General features: G+C 35.0%; 1 protein-coding gene across 1 annotated transcript in view; it reads left to right on the top strand.

Moving 5' to 3' along the window:
* LOC115870548 (C-type lectin domain family 7 member A-like) overlaps positions 1–10,250 on the top strand; it is a 21,738-nt gene that overhangs the window by 2,953 nt on the left and 8,535 nt on the right. The window contains exon 3 of the mRNA XM_030886455.1: positions 357–452. Within this exon, the coding sequence (XP_030742315.1) occupies positions 357–452 (96 nt within the window). The remainder of the gene's footprint in view (positions 1–356; positions 453–10,250) is intronic.

Raw genomic sequence — 10,250 nt, 5'->3', positions numbered from 1 at the left:
AAAACACAATAAAGTATGATACAACCCCCTCCCCCCAAAAAGAAAATAGCAGTGAAGTTCTGAGAAAGCTAGAAAGATTTACGTATGTATGCAAGTACATACATACTCATAGTAAAGGTTTAAATTTTTTTTTTCTTAGAATAAGTAATTTACCTGAGAGGTACATGTAAAACGCAGTCATCTAACTCTCAGGTCACTGTTCATTCAAATGAGGGCATTGATTTTCCTGTGTATAATTTCTCATTTGAAGGGACTTTAGAGGTGTGGTCTTGAGTTTATAAACAGTTTCTCTCTAATTCTTGGTCTTTAATTGAGCCTTTCCCTATTGTTTTCATTAATATCTTCTCTCTGGGCAGGATCTTCGATTGCATGTTCCGGGTCTCCTACTGAAGTGATCCTTGGACTGCTGTGTTTCCTTTTCCTTTTAACAACTGGAATCTTTGGATTCATGTGTAAGTTAAAGGACATTAGTGGTCTTAACCACATGTGTGCTCTCTAAGTAATTATCGCTTCAGTAAGTTCCCTCTCCTAATAGTTCCATGGCTACGAGCCCAAGTTCTGTTCAGAAATCCCTTCCACCATCCACAATGAGGAGTCAGTTAGCCATTTGCATCACAATGAGTGTAATCGTTTGACCATGTTGCTGATGGGCTATTGAGTCAGCTCCTCTCAGAGCCACCTGATGCACAGCACAAAGCAACATTGCCTGCTCCTGCACCATCCTCATCGTTTTGCTTAACCCCGTTGTTTTTGATCCATCTTGAGAGTTTTCCACCGGCCCTCTATTTTATCAACCTAGATGCCCTTTTCCAGGGACTGATCTCTCCTGTCTCCTGAAAATATGCTATACAGGCTCACCATTGTCTCACCTTGCCATCCTCACTTCCAAGGATAATTAGGCTCCTAATAATTATAAAACTTGGAGTATATTTGGACCCTTACTTTATTTCCTAGAAAAGGCATTGTTTGAGACTTGGATGATCATGTTCTATGGTCACTATTTTTTCAGACAGTACTGTCTTTGAATAAACTGTCAACTTCTATTAGTTCTACCTCACTGTTATTAGCTGTTGAAATGGATCAGACTTAAAGCAGCGCTTTATAGAACATAATAAAACACCGCCGGCTCCTGTGCCACCCTCACCACTGTCCATGGTTGCAGCTCAGTGTCAATCCGTGATGTGGAAGGTCTTCCTCTTTTTCGCTGCTCCTCCACTTTACCAAACATACAAAGTCCTTCTCAATCAACTGGGAAACATGTCAAGTGTGTGAGTTTCACCATCCTTTCATGTAAGGACTATTCTGTCTGTACTTATTCCAAGACAGATTTGTTGTTCTTTTGGAAGTCCATGGCCCTTTAATGTTCCTCGGCAGCAACATAATTGAAATGCATCAACAATACTTCAATATTCCTTATTCAACGCCCAACTTTCATACGCATATGAAATTGATTGAAAATACCATGGCTTGGACAAGGCACACCTCAGTCCTCAAAGAACTGACATCCTTGCTTTGCAACACTTTAAAGAGGTCTAGTGTAGCAGATTCACCCGATGCAATGCTTCTTTTGATCTTGTGACTGTTGTTTTTATGTGCATTCGTTGTGGAAACAAGCGAGATGGAATCTTTGAGAACTTCAACTTCTTTTCCATTTATCATATTACCCATTGCTTCAATCATGGCATATTTTTGACATTAGTTGTAATCTATGCTTGATCTTCATTGGAGTATGTTTCATGTCCTTTGGTCACTCTCTTGCCATCTGCATATTGTAAATAAGCCTTCCTCCAATCCTGATGCCTGATTCTTCTACCTGTCATTTGGTTTCTATGGTCAAATTTTTAAAAATTATCATACATACATACATAAGATAAACTGGGAAAACTTTTCTCCTGAGCTGTTACAATTGCTTTCTAATCTAATTTAAGGTCAAAGGACTTTTCAAATCTTATAGAATTTTCATGTAAATTAATGGTTTTCATTTAAATAGCATTTATTTAACTATCATGTATATTTCTCTATTTGTTGGACCATGTCATTCAATTGCCCAGAAAACACCAGTGTTCATTCATTGTCTACTGAATTATGGTCAAACTCCCTAGACTATAATTAAATTAAAGGAATCTTAATCTTATTTCAACATGTAATTTTGACTTCCATTGTATATGCCAAAATGGATTTAGATAATTATAGTTACTTTATTTTCTTCTCTATTTGGTGTGTGTGTGTCTCCCATATGTTCTTGAAATCTTATGGCTTAAAACATTTATTTATTTATTTATTTTGCATTTCTTCTCATCTGGATAACCATCTTGCATGTATCTTTATCTGTGGAAAATATATGCTTCCTTAAGCAATCTGAAAATATGTGGTTGACTTTTGTATTTCCTCCTGGAGGCCTGTTCAAATCATCTAATTAGATTTTATTACTTTCACTTTAAAGCTTATTTTACATCCTTTTCTCTTGTTTTCAATGGGCAATATTTCTCTACACAAATCGTTTCCCAAAGTCTTCATTACTGGCATTTTTATGAAATAATTCTTTGTTGTTTGGTTGTACTATGAATTATATTATAATATAATATTATTATAGTATGTATATAAGGTTAGAATCCCTAACCTTTACCCATTAGATGATAATAGTTACATCCAAGATGCCTCCAGATATTTCCAGTGTCTTCTGAAGCGCATAATTAAATGCCCCCATTTGAGCACAGGTGCTTGAAATATGGGTTCCCAAACGTATTTGTCCTAGTGTTCCCTTTACAACAGAAAAACAAGTCAGCACCCCTGGCAATGAAACATGTTTGTACTATAGCCCATTATCCACCAGAAAGTGTATTGTGATCCTTTCGGATTGTACCAATGTCTCCACAGCGGGTGGTATCACCTGCATTGAGAAACACTGTTCTAAATCCTCTTACTCTCATGTCAGATACTGTAGGTGAATCAAGGTTAGATTGCAGCAATTCCTGCATGAAAATTGTATGCACTAGATTGCATAAAAATCTCGTATTATTTTCTAAAACATAATCTTTGTAGTGATTTATGGAACTTCAAGCTTCCTGGCCGAAAGATCAAGGACACACACGTTTCAGAAAGTATAGCAAATTTAGATATTGATCTAAATCTGTTTATGGTTTCTTCCTATCGTTCTTTCCTTTTCATTCCTTTTATAAAAAGTTTTATTGGCATATAATTCACATATAATACAATTCAATGGCTTAGTCATGTTAAGAAGAGTTCTACTGTCATCACCACAATCAATTTGAGAAAACTTTCTTTTTGCTTGTACTTGTTATTATTAGCTTCCCCTTATCCCTGACCTCTGCTGCTATGCCCCCAGAAAGCAGTTAATCCAGTGACTGTGTCTGTAGACTTACTTTTTCTGGTTTTTATATATAGAATAATGTAAATTTTAAAAATCTAAATAAAACAAATATGTGAGAACAACAAAATAAAACAGAAAAACCTCAATCAAAAAGAAATCAGAAATTATTGAAAACTAGAACATATTTAAAATGAGTCCAAGGGGAAATCAAATGAAATGAGAAGGTGGCAAAATTTCCCCTAGTGCACTTGCAATAATCCACTGTCCAATGAACATTGCATGACAGCGAGGCTCTGCACATCCCTTATCTAAAGCAAATGTAATTCACTGAAGGTTTAATCCACTTCTATTTTCCTTTCACTTTTGTGAAGCTTTCTGACCTTCCAAGAGCAAATTTAGCTGATGTACTTCACCTTTTGATTTCTTGACTGTTTCCCTGAGCAGTGATTGTGCATTCAAGTTAGACTAAATCTTGACAACTTCAACATTTCTACATTCATCATGTCATCTATTGGTTCAGTGGTATAATTTGCTCTTCATACATCAAATCCATCTGAAGGCAGCAATCCTTGATCTTCATCAAGTATTTCAAGTCCTCCTCACTTTTAGGATGTAAGGTTGAATCATCCGCATAAAATAGGTTATCAGTAAGACTCCCTGGAATCCTGATGCCACTTTCTTCTTCATATAATCCAGTTTGTCTGATGTTTTGCTCCATATACAGATTAAATAGTATGATGAGAAGATACAACCCTATAGTACACCTTCCTTAATTTAAAACCATGCGGATTCCCCGGTCTGTTTTCAAAACTGCCTCATGATCAACATGCAAGTTCCTCATGAGCACATTGAAGTGGTGTGGAATTCCCATTTTTCTCCATGCTATCCCTAGCATTTTATTTTTTATTTCTGATCAACACAGGTGAGTGCCTTGGCATGGTCAATAAAATACAGGTAAACATCATTCTAATATCTTCTTCTTTCAGCTAAGATCCATCTGACATTATCAATTATATTCCTTGTTGCAAGTCCTCTTCTGAACCCCACCTGAACCTCTGACAGCTCGCTGTCAATGTACTACTAAACTGCTGCTAGTGATATTCATCAAAATTTTACTTACATGTCGTTCTTTAATTTCAGCTTTCTCTTGGGCCATCTTTCTTTAGAATGAGTACGCATATGGATCTCTTCTAAGCCATTGGCCAGTTAGCTGTCTTCCAAATTTCCTAACATAGACCAATAAATACTTCCAGTGTTTCATTAGCCTGGTGAAACATTCAATTGATATTTCAGGTGGTTGAATGTCACCCAAATCTTTTTGGTATATTGATTCTTTCTAACGTCTCTTGATCCTTCTTGCATCACTCAATATTTTGCTAAAAAACTTTCAATATTTTAACTTGAGCTTGAATTTTTCCTTGATTTGGTCAGTGTAATATATGCCAATAGTCTTCTTCTTCTTCTTCTTTCATTCTAGTTCTCTGCACATTTCATTATACTGTTTGCTCTGTCTACCTGAGCGGCCCACTAATTGTTTCTAGGTATCCTTTGGCTTCATCATTTCTTCCATTTGCCTTAGCTCTTCTAAAATTTAGAACAAGTTTCAGGTTCTCTGCTGACATATACTTCTATCCTTTCTTTCCTGTCTTTTAATGACCTTTTGCTTTATTCATGAATGATAATCTTTTTGTCTTTCCACTATTCAACAGGTCTTCTCTCATTGTTGTTCAGAAATACATCAAATCTGTTCTTGAGATGTTCTCAAATTCAGGTGGGAGAGACTCATAGTTGTATCTTAGCTCTGATAGGCTATGTTTTTTTAATCTTCAGTCTGAACATACAAATGTGCAGCAATTGATGGTCTGTTCCACAGTTAGCCCTTGGCCTGGTTTCAGCTGCTAATTTTGAGCTTCTCCATGTCTCTTCTCACAGATGTAGTCCCTCTGTATTCCATCTGGCAAAGTCTATGTGTTTGTGTTGTTGCAAAAGGGGATTTTCTATGAACAAGTTATTGTTCTTACTATATTCAGTCATGAGATCTCCAGGTTCATTTCTGTCACCAAGTCCAGACTTTCCAACTACTGTTCTTCCACTTGATTTCCAAATTTTATTCAAATCACCATTAACTATCGAAGTATCTTATTCACTTATTAGTTCAATTTTAGACTGAAGATGTTGGAAGAATTTTTTCACTGGTGTTTGTGGCTGCTATGTAAATTTAAATAATAGCTGTTGTGATTGGAGTTCCTTGAAGGGTGAAAGATATAATCCTATCTTGGACAGCATTGTACTTCAAGACAGTTCTTGAAGTGTCCTTTTTAACAATGAATGCAATGACATTCTGCTGGATTGCTCATTCCCAGTATACTAAACAATATGATTTGGTGAATCAAAATGGCCAATGCTATTCCATTTCAAGTCACTAAGGCCTATGATGTCAATCTTTTTGTGTTCCATTTCATTTTAAATGATTTCTGCTTTTCGGAGTTTCATACTTGGTGCATTCCAAGTTCTGATTATTACAGCTCTTTCTTTTTACCTTCTGTTGTGCCACATCGGCAAATGAAGATCTTGAAGGCTCCAGTCCCACAAGCATTTACTCCATTCTCATGAACGTGGTTAACTCTACTTGAGGAAGCAGCTCCCGATAAATCACCTTTTGAGGGCCTTCTGACCAAAGATGTCCATCCTTAGACACTCTCATCAACAACATACTGCTTCCATTTGTGAGGCCTTCAGTATCTGACAAGGTTTAATTTATGCATAATAGTTTCATTGAGTCCTTCATCTAAAGTGGACAACCAAGTTCTTCTTGGTACTCTGTTCATAGTCTTGAAGCTTGGTTGAAACCTGTTCACTTTAGGTCACTCTGATGGCATTCAATTTACCAGTGATGTAGCTTGCAGCATCAGTTACACAGACATCATCACAGTACAACAAACTGACTGACATATAAATGGTGAGCAGAATTCTGTGGATTTTAGTAATTAGTCCGATAGCCATTATGTTTTTGCTAAAAATGTTTGCCCAATCTGTGGCTTCTAGTTCTGCTCTTTTGATGAAATCTTTTGATGTGTATAAATGTTTTATTTTTAATAGGTTCTACTCATTGATTGTGTCTTCCGTTGTGTGTATTTCCTTTACTATCTTTGGTAGTCTGTATGTGAACTGCAAGGGAGCCCTTAATTTTGTCTCAATTTCGATGATACTGATAGTTCTGGGGTTTAAAGTTAGGACTCTAATCTATCTTGAGGTTTTTTTTGTGCATGGGTTGAGGTATGGGCTCTATTTCATTCTTCTGCAGATGGAGACCAATTTTTCCAGCAATATTTGTTGGAGAGAGTGTCCTTCCCAATTTAATATTTTTGGGTACTTTGTTGAAAATCAGTTGTCTGTATATGGATGTTTTTTTCTGGAGTTTCTATCCTTTTCCATTGGTATATGTGTCTTTCATTATACCAGTGCCAGGCTCTTTTGACTACCTGGCTGTGTAATTGGTGTTCAAGTACGGTAGTACAAGATCTTCTACTTTGTTCTTCTTTATGAATTCTTTGCTTACCATCAGCTTCTTCCCTCTCCATATTAAGATGGTAATTCATTTTTCCATCTCTCCAAAGAATGACATTGAGATTTGGAATGGAATAGCCTTTTATTTGTAGATATCTTTAGGTAGTATTGACATATTCACAATCTTAAATGATTCTATCCATGAACTCGAGATATGTTCCCATTTGTGTAGGTCTCTTTGGGTTTCTTGTAATGATGTTTTGTAGTTATCTTTAATACAGGTCTTTTGATTCCTTGGTTGGATTTATACCTAGTTATTTCATCTTTTGTGTCCCTATTGCAAATGGTATTGTTTTCTTTTTTCCCTTTTATCATTTCTTTTGTATTTTACTTACTCTGCTTTTTATTCCCAAACTGTTTTATTGGCAAGTAATTTATGTTTCTTATAATTAAAAAACTAAATCATAAAAATATTAGAGCATTTCCCACCTCCCGGCCCCCAATAGTGAGTCACCTTTAAGATGAGTTATGCAATCACAATCCATTTAAGTTCCTTCTGTCTCTATCCCATCTTCATTACTTACTCCCTAAATCCCCTTTCTTTCCATATCATCACCCTCCACACAACCTGTATTCCCTATATCCCCTGTATCAGTTATTGTTGTTGTGCATACTTTCCTCCTGTGCTTTCCAGCTGGGAGCAGCAGCAGAAAACAATCAAAAACAAAATCCCACTAAGGTGGTAAGATTAGAAATGTAATAGTACAGCTCTCTTTTAGTTTCCTGTAATAAAATTTTATAGTTATCTTTGACACAGATCTTTTGATTTTTTCATTTGCTTTATTCCTAGTTATTTCATCTTTTATGGGGCTGTTGGAAATGGTATTGCTTTCTTAATGGTTTTTCATAGTACTTTGCTGTTACATAGGAATCCAATTGATTTCTGTTCCTTAATCATGTATCTTCCTTCTTTATCAAATCCCTCTATTGTTTCCAACAGTTTTTTGGTTTGGTTTTTTTTTAGTGTGGAGACCTTGGTGTTCTCTCTACATAAAGTGCTATGAAATAAATATAGGATGACCTTCACTTTTTCCTTGCTCAATATTATTCCATTATTAATTAATTAATTATTATTATTATTATTTTGTTTAATGGTTCTGGCTAAGACTTTCAGCAGTATGTAGAATAAAAATAATGATGTCACCCTTGTCTAGTTCCCATTTTCTGAGGAAAAGCTTTTAGTTTTCCCCCACTGAACCTGATGTTGGCCAGTGGGATTTCATATATAATCTTTATTATGATGCAGGATTTGCAATCTATTCCTCTTCCTATATAATTGCAAGTTTTTATTAGATATAGTGCTGGATGTTGTCAAATGCTTTTTCTGCATTTACTATGATCGTGTGGTTCTTATTCTTTATCTTGTGCTGCATTGCATTGATGATTTTATGAATCTTGAACCACTTGTATCCTTCATATAAATCCCGCTGTCATGATTTATTATTTATCAGAATTTTGATGAGAAAGTCTGTATCTATGCTCATGAGTGATATTGGTCTGCATTTTTCTGCCTTTGTGGGGTCTTTGACTGACTTTGGAATCAGGGTCATGCTGTCTTCATAAAATGAAATTTACTGTCCCTTTTTCTATTTTGGAATTGTCGGTGTGGTGTTGGTTACAGATCTTCACTTAATACTTGGTAGAATTTATCTGTCAAGTCATCTGGTCCTGGGCTTTTCTTGTTTGGAAGTTTCTTGATGACCTCTATCTTCTTTTGTTATGGGTCTGTTCAGATTTCTACACCTTTCTGCTTTGATTAGGGTACATGGTGTATTTCTATTATCTGTCCATTCCTTCTAGATTATCAATTTTTTGGAGTACAATCTTTCATGGTGCTGTGTTATTACTCAGTTTATTTCATTTGAATGTATTGTGCTATCACCTTCTTTATATCTAATTCTAGATGTTTTCATCTTCTTTCTTTTCATTTATTACATTTGCCAGCAGTTTGTCATTTTTGTTAATTCTTTCTAATAACCAAATTTTTGTCTAGTTGGTTTTTCATTGTTTTTCTTGTTTCCTGTTCATTCATTGCCACTATAAGCTTAATGATTTCTTTTCTTGTGTTGTTGAAGAGTTTATGTTATTTCCCTTTTTCTGGATTTTGAAGGTATTGTGTGAAGTTGTTGATTTTGGATTTCTCCTCATTTTTCATGTCTGCATTGATTGCTCTTAATTGTCCTCTGATAACTGTTTTTGCTGTGTTCTTAAAGTTCTGGTATGCTATGTTATTGTTATCATTTTTCCAGGAATTTCTTAATTTCATCCATCATTCGATATGGATGAAATCCAGTCTACTCTAACTAGCATGCTGTTCAGTCTCCATGTGTTATCTTTCTGTTTCTCTTTGTTTTTCTATTGTTAATTTCCAGATTTTTAACATAGTGATCTGAGAAAATGGAATGTAGGTTCTCAATGGTTTCCAATTTGTTGAAGCTTGCCTTGTGTCCTAAACTGTCATCTCTCCTAGAGTATGTACCATGCCTGCGGGAGAAAATTGCATGAGTTTTTGTTTGGAGGACTGTGCTATGTAAATCTAGGAAGCCTAGCAGGTCAGTTATATTTATGACTCTTCTGTTTTCTTATTGAGTTTTTCTTCTTGATTATCTGCCTCTCCTCAGTGTGGTGTGCTTAAGTCTTCTACAATTATCAAGCTGTTTATTCCTCTTCTTAGCTCTGTGAACATTTCATTGATATATTTTGAGGGTCTTTCATTAGGTGTGTATGTCTTTATTAAAGTTATATTTTCTCTTATTATTGTTTTACTCACTATGTAGTATCCATTCTTTTCTCACAATTTGTTATTTGCCTTGAAGTCTATTTTATCAGAAATTATTATTGTTACTTTTGCTTTTATATGATTGTCATTGGCTTCGTAGATTTTTTGCCATCTTTTGATTTTTATTAATGTGTGTTTCTTGTAGTGAGCATGTGGATGGGTCTTGTTTATAATCCAGTCTGCTACACTCTGTTTTTTGATTGGTGCCATTAATCATTTGACATCCAATGATTTTGATCTTTGTCGATTTGGGACAGTCATTTTGCTATGCTTTTGCTTGGTTTATTAATTTATTTATTTCATTCTTTGTTTTCTTATTTTTTGTTTTATTGGTAACTTTGTTCTCTATTTCTGTGTTATTCTAAAAACTACTTTCATTGTATTAGTTTCTAGGTGGTGATGTCTTGCCTGATGTGCTCAGGTTTATCTACTATTATTGATTCTCTAGCCATTGTGATTTAGTTAATATTTTTACAATTTATGTCTTGTTTTTAAAAATCTTTTATGTTTGCCTTGCCTGGATATAGCTTTATTTCACCTTCATAATTGCATGATAATTTTTATAGTTATAGT

This window comes from Echinops telfairi, unplaced genomic scaffold (assembly GCF_000313985.2).
Source record: "Echinops telfairi isolate 266 unplaced genomic scaffold, ASM31398v2 ScPeMD7_1957;HRSCAF=2489, whole genome shotgun sequence".
In the NCBI taxonomy this organism is placed as follows: domain Eukaryota; kingdom Metazoa; phylum Chordata; class Mammalia; order Afrosoricida; family Tenrecidae; genus Echinops; species Echinops telfairi.
The sequence above is the reverse complement of the archived record's forward strand: the minus strand, read 5'-3'. Positions and strand labels throughout refer to the sequence as shown.